General features: G+C 37.5%; 1 protein-coding gene and 1 long non-coding RNA gene across 2 annotated transcripts in view; one reads left to right on the top strand and one right to left on the bottom strand.

Moving 5' to 3' along the window:
• The window catches only part of LOC140506735 (uncharacterized), a 59,301-nt gene that overhangs the window by 4,840 nt on the left and 41,055 nt on the right, over positions 1-13,406 (bottom strand). Inside the window, exon 4 of the long non-coding RNA XR_011968051.1 lies at positions 397-451. This is a non-coding gene — a long non-coding RNA (uncharacterized lncRNA). The remainder of the gene's footprint in view (positions 1-396; positions 452-13,406) is intronic.
• The window catches only part of NHS (NHS actin remodeling regulator), a 443,126-nt gene that overhangs the window by 398,519 nt on the left and 31,201 nt on the right, over positions 1-13,406 (top strand). The window contains exon 3 of the mRNA XM_072614224.1: positions 7,339-7,472. Coding sequence (XP_072470325.1) covers positions 7,339-7,472 — 134 coding nt within the window. The remainder of the gene's footprint in view (positions 1-7,338; positions 7,473-13,406) is intronic.

Raw genomic sequence — 13,406 nt, 5'->3', positions numbered from 1 at the left:
TGGACTAAATGTGCTTTGAGATTCTTTCCAACCCTGAGATACTGAGATTGTATGACCAATCTTTCCCCAAAGGGAAGGCACCTAGTCTACATTGCTATTTCAAACCAGCTGTAATAGCAGCACACTTTAAAAGAAGGTTATTCATTCCAGCATATTTGTGATAAGTACAATTTTTAAAACAGACACGCAGATCATGAAATCTATTTGTTGTGATATAATTGGTTATTGAGAGAACTTGTTTTCTAATTCCCAAACCCCTGTAATGACTCAAGAAATCTGGAGTCGAACTTAATTTTTCAACAATTTGCCATTTGAGGCAGCAAAGTGGCAGAGTAGATAGAGGACTGCAACAGAAATCATAAAGGCCTGAGTTAAAATCTAGCTTCAGATACTTACTAGCTGTGTGATCCTGGGTAAGTTACTTAACCTCTGTGTTCCTCAGTTTCTTCACCTGTAAAATAAGAGATAATAATAACACCAATGCACATACACCCCTCCAAGGTTGTTGTAAAGCCCAAATGAGATATTTGTCAAGTACTTGGCATAGTGTCTGACACTGAATAGGTACTTAATAAATGTTTCTCTTTTGTGCTTAAGTCACACTCTCTTGCTCAGTTTCCTCAGCTGTAAAATTAACAAGATAGATAATATGATCTCTAATGTCCCTTCCTGGTTTTGTGTTTATAAGGTAGCTCACCTTTAAGACCCTAACCGACAACAGAACTAGCTCCCAGTGCATAGGTGACTATTTACTATGTTTTTCTTGAGTCACTGTACAATGTAACATTGCACAGCGGGGTTTCAATAGACTAGAGTGCTTCTCTACATTTGAACAGGGTAGCTTGGATTGTATGTGTGTCATAGCATCTACACATATCGCCTTCACTTAGTTACTCATGGTAAGGAGGATAGCATCACAAATAGCCTTATCTATTATCCCCACTTCCCTCAAGACTTCCAATTTCTACTCCACCTCATTCCCTAGCCCCAACCATTTTTGCAAGAACTGCTAGCAAGGAACTTCATCTGACTCTTTTGACTGTTTCATCTTCCCTTTTCCCCACCCATTTTGGTCATGGTGCCAAGGAGCAACAGTGTCCAAGAAGTAAGAAGCTGGAAAAGGAAGGAGGAGAAACAAGGAAACAAAGATTGGATAGTTAATTCCTTACCAACGAGACTAAACTATTCAAATATTGTTCAACATAAATAGAAAAACCTAGAGTTGAAATTTGATTTATCTGGCTGTCTAACTAAGCTAGGATAGGATATTGATAATAGCCTATATTTATTTAGTCTTTTAAAGTTTGGCACTTGAACTTGACAACAATCTATGAGGTAATGTTGTTATTCCCATTTTACAGTGAAGGAAACTCAGACTAAATTACTTGCCTAAGGTCACAGAGCTTATTAGTTATGACAGTTAACAAATGTAATAGCTCTCTGTGTCTATATACTACAGTTCACATGTGGAAATTCTCCCATTTATAGACAGGTATGCTTATGAAGGTATGGGCGATTCCAAAGATATTCCAACAAACTAGTAAATACTAGGGGAGGGATTTAAACCTAAGTCTTCCTGTCTGAGTCAGAAACTCTATCAAACTGGGAGGCGGGGAGCAGGTGGAGCAAGAAGAAGGGTACAAGAAATTGAAGGGGGAAGGAAGGACTAGTTCCTCTTGATGCCCAGGCCAAAATTTCATTTTGTATGCCTATCTTATCTCATTTGGTCAAAGGGATATTTTGAAACCAGCACTGGGCTAGGGCTCTTTTTATCTTTGATTATCTGATAGCTGGCACTCACTCAAATGGTTAGTGCTGTGACTCGAGGCATGCAGAATCTATTGAAACATCCTGATAGCAGGTGATTTGTGACTGAAACCTAGGTACAGTACAGATGCTTTTTTTAAATTGATCTGAGAATCATCACCCAGTTGAGACTTTACTGAAACTGACAGATGACTATGGATTCATAAGAGTATCATGGGATGCTTTTCTTTAGCATTTTAATTCTGGCAGGATACTTTCCTCACCACTTCCTTCCTTCTCTGCCTCCCTAATCCTCCTGCCTACCCACAAGAGACTGGAAACTCTTTAGGGGAGGGACCTGTTTCTTTTTGCTTTTGTATCTCCTCAGTGCCTAGCCTAGTGCATATAGTGAGTACTAAATGAAGATAGAAATATGAACTAGACTCTTGGTGTCATTGCTATATGGAGCTCCTGACCGAGGAAATTTCCTATACCAAAGAAGTTAGTCCCTCTTTTGAAACTTACACTCTCATACTTAGAGCATGGAGAAATTAAATAGCCTGCCCAGGGTCACACAGGCAGTATATGGCAAGACCTGAACTCGAGTCTCCCTGGCTACAAGTGCAGCTCTCTATACCACACTGCCTGTGTCTTAATTAATGGCTTTTTAAATTGAATTGATGAACTCTATGAGTTAGGCAGTTTAAGTATTATTATCGTCATTCTATAGATGGGGAATATGAGGCTCAGAGACTTTAATGACTTAATGATACACATAGCTAGAAGCAGTAAATATGTGGTTTGAACCTATGTCTCCTAACTCCAAATTCAGGCCTCTTGCCCTTACAATCTTAAGTGATTCTTAATTTCATCATGATTAATAGTTCCTACAAAGTATATAATACCATTTGAGACATGTGGTGTTGACAGTTTAGTTGAGCCATCCCTAGCCAAATGAAATATATTGTCTTTACGCAAAATATAGTAAACTTATACTTCTCCCTTGATATTTTCATTCTAAAATGGAGAAAGAAAAGGAAATCATCTGGACCTCCTGAGCCTGGTCTGCTGGCCACCCTCAGTATCTTTCATCAGGGTTTATACTGCCACTTCCTAAAGAATAATGATTCATCTAAGGTTATAAAAAAATCAGTGGCGAAATTCATTGAATCATCCCTTTAGCAATTCTCCACTGTATTTTTTAATGACTGAGTTAGAGATTAGTAAATCTGGGGGAATATTATTTACACTTAAGATTTCCTTTTTTATCAAGATTCTCAGTAAAATGCACTTGATCTGAAGGAATAAATAAGCTGTTACAGCACCAACTCACTGTTACTATCTTTCTGTATGGTTACAGGTAAATTGTACATGCTGCCATTCCTGTTTCTTAGTGCAGGGCAAATAAGGAGAAGGATTCAGAGTGAATAATGGAGTTGAAAAGATTCCTTCTCATCTTAATGAGTAATGCTTTAATCTTCCCTGTTAGGGTCAAAGTTGATTGCACTTTATTCAAAAAGAATTTCAGAGTTGCTCATTTCATTGAAAGGAAAAAGATGGTGGGAAAAGGGTGAGAAATTGAATAAAGAAATTTTTTTATCTCAAAATATGTGTATGATCTGTGTAGGTGTTAAGATGGAATATGTCAATATATAGTTTAATCCCGTAGAGTCCTTATTTTGGCTCTCCTCAGTCTTTTGACTCTTTGAGGATCTATCTTCTCAGCTCAAAGCTCTAAACCCTCAATTTCATGAAATCACTTGTATTCTAGCTAATAAACACAGAAAAAACTGACAGCATTTGATCAATCAGAATGCCAGGTAAATAGGCCCATCAATTAAACATTAAGGGTTCTGGGCATCCAACCCCTGTACCACCTCAAGCAAGTTTCTTGGGAGTTCTAGGTTTGTGTCCCAACACAGAGGGAGGGAGATATGTTAGCAATTCATGGAAAACTGCTAGAAAAACTCGCTGTAGTTCTTCATAGTACTGAGCTACAGATGATCACAGAAACCACAGCTGCTTCCCAGGGTTCCTATAGCTGGTCCCCATACCTAGCTGTATGGGACTGTTAACTCATGACCACGAGCCTTATACCAGGTCCTTCTCCCTTGCCTATTCCTGCTAGCTGCCTCTATCTTGCCTTTTCAAAACCTCCCATGCTCAGAGGCTCTTCATGTTTAAAAAGTCCTACTCAGCCTTTCAGGGCATGGAATTCCAGAAAGTGCATAAATTAGGGGGAAAATGTAATATAGGCAATTGGATTTATATTCAAATGGTACAAATGGCATGTTAAATAAACAACAGAGAGATATATAGTTAAATGGATCATATTCCCTCCAATGGTAGAGAACCCATCCACACCTTTCTATCCTGTGCCTTTCTTATCCTTTTTCCTCCTATAAACCCACAAAGGAGATAATTAACCCAATGTTCTAGAAGCTTTCCTCAGGTCTTTTACCTTTTTATGGTGTAGTATTAAGGCTTTCTGTTATCCATTACCTTGATTAGGCAATCTCCTTTCTCCTCTGGATCTCTTTCCCACAATTTCTTGCATGCTAGACATGGCTAGTAATATGACAGAGGCTAGGAAGACCCATCATGAATCTCTCTATTAATGTGAAATTTCAATTCTTCAGAGATTGTAGTGTCTCATGACTGCCAGATATATAGTATTACTGGAAGAATACTGGAATTAAACAGATCAAGGTTTGTGTCATCTAGTAACCTGAGACTGTTGAAACCATTTTTAATTTCCCAGATGAGAATGATTTATACTCAGATCAAAAGTATCCTTGAGGAAATTATGAGAAAGGACACAGCAAGCTTTTGCAGATAATTTTCAACAGCAGGCTTCCATTAACTGAAAGGTATAGAGTACATAGTATTTCACTTTTTAAAATTTTTCATTGGGTGCAAAAAAAAATCATTTAACTCGAAGCAAAAGGAGTGTTTTAAAGGTTGTTTCTCCCATAAGGTGCTGCTCTATTAGGTACAATTTTATGGTATAGGGAAGCCAAAAGTCCTGAATTATGGAGGGACAGTCTCCTGGGAGGGGCAAGTTTTGGGGTTATTTTTTTTAAACGTAGTATTCAAGGACTGTAAAGAACCAAGTAAGTGGAAGTGAATAGATAGGTTGTTCTAGACATGAAAGATATAGCATAAATAAAAAATTACCAGCAGGAGATGAAAAGGAACAAGAATATTTTCCCTACCCACAAAGAATATGAATCTAGTTGATAAGGGTAGATAATGAGTAAAACCCACACTCAGTAATAACCCAATCTAGAGGACTTTAAGAAGGATCGTGATACACTTTAATGAGTGAGATGGGTAAATAATTGTGAGTATACTCTGTATCTGTCCTGGATGTATCTATTTCTTTATATATCTTCCCCATTACTCTTTCGGAGGAGAAGGACTTTTTTTTGTGTCTTTGCTTTTCTTTAAATCCTCAGCCCAGTGCCTGCCATGAATGTCATGAATAAATTAATTAATAAATGTTTGTTGATTGATTGATTGACTGAAGCAGGGACTTGAGCTGGAGAGTTTTGTGAGGAAAATCTGATCCAGTACCTGGATGAGAGCTTGGCAGTGGGGAAAATAACATTGTTACCTGTTTGAAATAAAATAAAATAACACTGGGATTTGGAATTTGCCCCTCAGTTTAAAACACTAAGAAAGAAATATCCACATAAAAGGGAAATACAGAAACTTTTCTGACAAAATTAGGGTGTACTCTGGCTAATCAGATACTCCAATGAATGGTAAATGGTACTGTATTCAGCCTCATACACTTATAGCTATGTAACCTGGGATAAGTTAGCCTCAGTATTTTCAACTGCAAAATGGGACTAATAAAAGCACCTAACTCCCAGGGCTGTTATGAGGATCAAATGAGATATTTGAAAAATGCTTAACACAGTACCTAGTATGAAGTATATGATTAATAAATAATTGTTTCCTTCTTGTACATCTAAATTTATTTTTTTAAGATGGCAAATATAACAGCACTCATTAAAAAGCAGCAAATGTTTAATTCTTAAACTATGTGTACTTTAGAAACTGGAGCAGAAGAGAGGAAAGATCATGGATGAGAAGTGAATTAATTTGATTATTTTTGTGGTCCAGATCAATACTACTCAACCTCTGCTGAGGCAGCCTGCCTAAAGACAGTTGGTATACATGCAAATTTCAAAGAATTAGAATATAATAAAAATACACAGAATCAAAACTAAACTGAGTCCAGTTTATTTAGGAGGGTGTTACAATTTAGTAGGCCATGGTGTGGCAGAAAAAGACTAAATCTGAAGTCTAACCTGTCATTTATAATATGGGATTAATCATATTTGCATATTTCACAGGGCTGCTCAGAGGATCAAATGAGATGGTGTTCATAATGCTCTTTGTAGATCACAGCATACAATATAAATGTCAGCTGTCATTGTTGGCATTAATAAAATCAAATACTATATTACAAAAGTATAGAGATTCTGGCTAATAGAGATTTCTGATTAATAGAATGTTGAATAATAGAATACTTTGGACCTTCTTACTTGGAGATGATACTATGGATTTTGATTTCCTGAGCATAAGTGTATATATATTAGGATTTCAGCACTTGGGATAGTTGTGAATATGGGAGGTAGGGGTAGGTAAAGTTTACTGGCAGACTCACTGCAGCAAGTATAAGGTGTTTATAGTATATTCTAGAGCCTTTAATGAGTTAGTCTTGTGAAATTAACAGCACATCTGAATAACCACAGACATTCAGGTTTTCCATAGTTACACTTTAGTTCCTGACTTAAAGGGCTTGTTCATCGAGGTGATGGTTTACTCTGTATCAGTCATTCACTCTTGCTTGGTTCCCAAGATTCATTCCCATAAGCTACTGAATAATGTAGTTGGTCATGAGGATTATGCATTATATGAAAAGAGAGGTTCAAAAGGTTTCATGGCTATACTTTTGTTTCTAAACCTCCATTCTTCTATGAAATTTCCCACAATGAAGACATGGGAATACTTCCCACCGTTCAGTTTTTGAAAATTTTTTGCTTATGTTATGTTGAAACAAGACAAATCCAAAGTCACAGTACTTCTAGAACTTTTAAAAATAAGCTTTGTTGTTGTTCAGTTATTTCCAATTCTTTATGGCCCATTGGGGTTTTTGTGATGAAAATACTGGAGTGGTTTGCCATTTCCTTTTCCAGCTCATTTTCCAGATGAGGAAACTGAGGCAAAAAGAGTTAAGTCACTTGCCCAGAGTCACATAGGTAGAAAGTGTCTGAGTCCATATTTGAACTCAAGATGTCTTCCTGACTCCAAGCCTGGTAAACTGTGCCACCTAGCTATCCCTTAAAATGAGCTATCATACTGTATGAGGACTGTATATCACACTGTGTAAAATCAGATCATTGAAATGTATCTGCCAGTTAGCATTAAGCATGCACTGAAATTTTGTTTAGTCAGGCATTATTTCAGAAACCTTAATCTTTTCAATTGCAGACTAGTTAAAATTCATTGCTTTTTGCTTTTTTGCATTTTCAAAAGAAAATGTAACTTTTCTCTTTACTCGCCTTTCTCCTAAAACAGAGCAACAGAACCGTGGGGATCACCGAGAACAAAGAGTAACTGTTCCACTTTCTGTGGTGGCGCCCCCACTTCCTTCTTTACCTGCATCCTACGGTCGGAAGAGGCTTGAGCTTAAGGACCGGCACTTTTTAGCGGTGAGAATTTCTGCCCATGGGCAGCCTCTTATCTGATTCACCATGTATTGGTATGGATGTATCATTTAGTTCTAAATGGGTAGTGTAGATGGCTGATTGGAGTGGGCTCCTCTGCCCTTCTGTAAGGATGGGTACCCTGATGGATTGAGAGACATTTGTAAACAAAAGACTATGTGGGTTTTTTCTCTCTCTTTCATTTCCTTTAATTCCCCCGAGTTGACAGTGATAGAGATAACTGATGTGACAGGTTAAGGTACCACAGATAACAGGTAATTGTAATACAAAACATTACGTACAGTTAGGAGAATGTTTGGAGAAAGCTAGGAGAAGTTTGGAATAATGTATTATGGAGGAGACAGACATAATATGAAGAAAGGAATATTACTCTTTTAAAAGTTACAATGGTAATTTTGTAACAGCATAGTTTTACAAGATGGGAAAACATTTTCAGGCAGCAGATCTCTGATTATTATTATTACTGTTATTATTATTATTACTCTGGTTATTGTGCTAATATGGTCATTGTTGTATGCTGAATTTCTCAGCATTTCCAAGAAGTCTGAATGTTACTGTCTTTTGTCAATGCCCTACAGTCTGACCTATGGATCAAGCAGAGGGATTATATACTGGCATCATTATGGGAAGCCTGAACAAACTTGTCATCAACAAGGGCTATTCACTACAACATTTGTTGGCTTTTGAATTTTAAAGATAGCTCTATAAAATGAGAATAGTGAAGACCTGGAGACTTAGGGGTTGAAAGTTGATGAAATAGAGAGAGTGAAGGGTTTAGAATCAATAAGACCTAAATTCAACTCCTACTTCAGACACGTATGTAGCTTTGTGAACCCAGGCATCCCAACCTGTCTCAGACTCAGTTTCCTCATCTGTAAAATAAGGAGGTTGGACTCGATAGCTTATAAGGTCCCTTCCAACTCTAAATATATGATCCTGAAATCCCTAGGATCATGCAAAAATAAGGATATCAGAAGGAGTAATGTCTTAATCTTTAAATGACTGTTGGATCCTGTTTTACTGTTCAAAGAGCCTTGTACTTCTGTTGGACCAGGTGATATCTGTTTCTAAAGTCTATAATTCCTATATTGTGTGGGCATCTGTCTAACCATCTTTGATACCAGTGCTGTGAGTATAAGGATGTAAGAACACTCACAGTCATGAGTGCACAGTTGAAATAAAATTAATATAACCACAGTCCTGCCAGTAAGGAAGATCTGCCACCTTTAAGTCTTCTGTGATAATATGCAAAAGGATGGGAGAAGTTACCAGGAATTTAATACTGCTAGTTTCCCAGTGGGTGGGTCCCTAAATGAAAGTGTCAAGTCCTGTTCAGTAGCATCTCCACTGAAAAACCCAACTTTCAGTGAAAAGGACATTCTTTTCATGATTTGATTTCAAATGGAAGAAATTCCCTGACCTCCACATGACATTTAAATTACTCTGGATGCTTATACATAATTTCTGACATGTTATACTACTTCTACATTGCACTCTCTGACCTGCTTCACCAGAGAAGTAACCAAATACTCTAACTGTCCCTAGTGATACTTTTGCAAGGGGCTACAGGTGGGGCAATGGGGAGGGGAAGCTTCTGAATGCTATGGGTTGACTCACTTGTTTTCCTCCTCACATTTGTACAGTCACCTCCTCCTGTAGCTGGAGGCCTTGGCTGACTGTCAGTTTCATACACTCTTTAGACCCACTTTCAGTCAATGATTAGTCCCAGTTGTAAAAAGACCCAACTTTCCCCTGAGATGATAAAGACCACCACTAAGAAAAACCTCCTGTCCCCCTTTAGTGACCACTTCAGAGTAGTACTTACTTTATTCACACTTAATTTGAACCAGAGATTCTTTAGGTAAAACTTTCAGGAAACCAAACCTGCCATTTAGATGAACAAAATGCTTGCAAACTGAAAAAGCAGTGAAAGTAACAAAGATCTGATAAGCATGGAATTCCCTCCACAAGGTTGAACCCTTATGTAGACAAAGTATGCAGCTGCCTAAATGACATGATTTCAAGAAATCAAGAAACCCCTCCCCAATATATATTGCTCACTAATATCTGCAATTTTACGATTAGAGATCCTTTTGTTCCTTGTTAAAATACAACTACCCTTGGGAGAGGTAATATATTAAGTCATATCAGTGATTTATATCATAATGTGAATGAGTTTTTGAGTTCCAAATATTGGGAAGGAAAGAATATACAGAAACTGTGGATGGGGGAGGGACACCATGGAGCAGAAATTCTTGATCCAGGGTCTGCAGACTTTTAAAAAATATATATTTTCAACATAATTTGTTTCTTTTGTATTCCTATGCATTTTAGTTTATACATTTAAAAAATATCATTCTAAGAAGGGATCCTTGGGCTTCACTAGATGGCCAAAGGGTGTAATGACAGAAAAAGGTTAAGAACTCTTGCTGTAATAGGAGAAAAGGAGAGGCTGGGGAATCTTGAAAACAAATGTTTGATACTTTGAAGCTTTTTAGCTAGGTCCCTGACAACCCACTAAAATCTATACCTCCAGAGCTAAAGGACTTAAGTTTGGGTCTGGCCTGACTGGATTATAAATGTGCCACATTTACAATAAAAAAAAATTTCTCATAAGCCACAGTTTCTCAGCAAGCACATGAGAGTAATTGCTTAGCAAGCTTTGATCCACATGACCATCCTGCTTCCTAGACATTTTTAAGTTGCATGTATGCTATTTATTTAGGAATGAGGGAAGAAGGTTTCAGCAGAAAGGTCTTATATAATAAGAGTGGCTAGAGAATTAAACTGGAAGTTAGGAGGGCTTGAATTTGAATTCCACAATCAGAAACTTAGTAGCTATGTAACCCTGGGCAAATAGCATAACATTTCTCAGTCACTCTCCACATCTATAAAGTAGAGATGATAATGATCCCTACCTCTAACTCACAGAGTTGTAGTGATTTGTAAATGGGATAACGTATTAAAATGTTTTACCAACTTGTGCTTTAGGAAGATTACTTTGGCAGATAAGTGGAGGATGTGGTATCAGAGGAGAGCAGGGGGTGTACCTAAGACATGTCACAAAAATGAAAATCAATATGTATGGCAACAGAATAGATATGGGGAACAGGAGTCAAGGATGATACCTAGGCTGCAAGTCTGGGAGACTAGGAGGAAAGTGGTAACTTGGACCATAATAAGGAACTTTGGAAGAAGGGAGGATTGGAGGAGTTCAATTTCAGACATATTGATTTTAATATGTCTATAAGCCTTTCAGTTTGAGATATCCACTATGCTACTGGCAATGCAAGACTAGAGGTCAGCAGAGACATTAAGACTGGATAAGTAGATTTAAGAATTATTAACATAGAGATGAAGATTTAATCAATCCATGGAAACTAATGAAATGGCCGAGTGAAATAATATAGAGGGAGAAGAGATGAGAGTCCAAGATAGAGAGTTCTGTGAGACATTCAGTTACCAGTAGTGACCTAGATGGAAATCCAGCAAAAGAGAATGAGAAGAAAAGCAGGAAAGAATAGTGTCATAAATACTAGAAAGAAGAGAGAATAAAAAAGAAGAGGATAATTAACAGTGTCAACAGCTGTTGAGAGGTCAGAGGTCAAGAAAGATGAGAAAAGGCCATTGGATTTGAGAATTAGAAGATCATTGGTAACTTTAGAGAGAGTAGCTTTGGTTGAATGAGGAGGAAGTCAAAAGCCAGACTGTAAAGAGTTAAGGAGAAAGACAGAAAAGGAAGTAGAGGCACCTGTTATAGGTGGTCTTTTTAAGGAGTTTAGTCACAAAAGGGAAGAGAGATATGGGAAGATAGCCAGTAGGGACAGATGGAGGGGAAGAGGGAAGAATTGAAGATGGATGAGGCATGATATGTTTGAAGACAGTAGAAAAGTGGCCAGCAGAATGGGAGAGATTGAAGATATGTGAAGGAGTGGGGATGACTGAGGGGACAAGCTGCTGAAGAAATTTCAGATAGAATGGGATCACTTGTGAATTTGGAGGGCTTCACTTTTCATTATTCCATACAAGTCTTCCCAGGGTTCTCCAAAGTTATCCCTTTGACCATTTCTTATACCACAGTAACATGTTATTACATTCATCTGCCGTAATTTGTTCAGCAATTCCTCTTAGATTTTAGTTCTTTGCAACAAAAAAGTTGCTGCTCTACTTTTCTGCATGTGTCTTTTTCTTTCTTTTAAAAATCTTTTTGAGGTATACACCTGAAGTGGACCAAAGAGTATACACAATGTAGTGACATTTAGGATGCCATTCAGAATCATAGCCAAGATTTTTCAGTTTTGTTGATAAGAATCAACACCCTCTCTCTAACTCTGTTGCTGGTAACAGAAAAGCCAAATCTGTGACTCAAGTTCAATGGATACCACATTATTCAGAAGCTTCTCATCCTGCATTAAACTCTCCAATATAGTCCCTAGACCTGTAGAGTAAGACTTGGGAACAGCAGTTGTGCTAGATTTTGTGCTTTCCCTTGAGGGAAAGATAAATATAGCCCTGACATGGAAAACTTACTTGATATATAACAAGGACTATAGATTCAAGAGAGAAAATCAGGACTTCAAGTTTATGCAGAATTTCCATTTTATTGTCCAAACTCTGACAAAAAGGATAACCTGTCTTCTACAATTTCAAAACTTGAATCATCATTAAGTGTAAGGATCTCAAGCATATGTTTGGTCAATACTACATTAGATTATTTGGGGGAATTCCTGAAGTCCAGTGGTTTAGATAGACAGAGGTTATAATTTATTCATTAACGAGTGTGAATAACTTTTCTGCCAGGGATGGGATTCTTAACTTGGTGTATAGGCCACTTTCTTCAGAATCCAAGGCAGTGAGTCATAAAATCCCAGCTGATCTTTACAGACATTGCTGGGGAAACTGGACACACTGCCATTCTGACGTACTGCAACTTGAGTGGCAAGCATTATTTTAGAGTATAGAAAAATAGGGTGATGGAGAAATGAATCAACTAATTTTTATGACTACAGTCATAAACTTCACTAAATATCACTGTGGAAGGCAGCACAAAAAGACCTCACATCAATTTTTTAAGAATGAGTTGGGGGAGACAAAGACTCCAGGATACAATAGACAGCAAAGAGGCACTAGTAGCTTCCTGTTTTATTAATCTTGATAAGCAGGTGTTAAACTCATTCATTTCTAAGATATCAATCCCCTTCTGGGACCTTGGGGGCAAGTCCCTGGTCACCCCACCCTAGTGAAGGCTCTGTTGTGATGTAAGTCTTTAACTTTGGGGTTGGAAGTTAACTTATTTTCACTAACTGGGTTTACAATGATATGCTTTTCCAAACTAGGTGAAATTAGGTGCTCTTTTCCCCTAACCTAGGAGGAAATGTCAAAAAATGCAGGGTATCTTAAAGATCTAACAGAATGTTAATGACTGAAGGTTTGTCCCTTTCACAAACTAGCATATTGTAGCAATAAAGAGATTTTAAGGAAAAAAAGACAGATCACACAAGTATAATTACCTTTACACCAGACACTAAGGGAGAAAACCCTAGGTCTTAAGCATAACAGGTTGTTGTGTTCATCCTTCGTTGCCGAAAAAGACCAAGCATAATGGGTATTTACTAAATGTTTATTGAATTGAGTTGAAATAAGTAGCAGAAGGCACCAAAGTCAATACTCAAGCCTTCTTGGCCACAGTCCAGAAATGTGACCACTTACTCTAGTAATTCTACATATGCAAGATACTCAAGAAATGAGTCTTCAAAGCAGCTATAATCAGAAAATAAAGTAAACAAGTCACAAAGTAAATAAAAGTCTGAAAATATAGATCAGAGATCAGTAGAAATGGAAGAAATCTTAGAGACAATTAAATCCAACCCCCTTATGTTACAGATCAAAAAACTGATGCTCAATGAAATGACTTTTTCT

Source organism: Notamacropus eugenii, chromosome 5 (genome assembly GCF_028372415.1).
Source record: "Notamacropus eugenii isolate mMacEug1 chromosome 5, mMacEug1.pri_v2, whole genome shotgun sequence".
Classification (NCBI taxonomy): Eukaryota; Metazoa; Chordata; class Mammalia; order Diprotodontia; family Macropodidae; genus Notamacropus; species Notamacropus eugenii.
The sequence above is the reverse complement of the archived record's forward strand: the minus strand, read 5'-3'. Positions and strand labels throughout refer to the sequence as shown.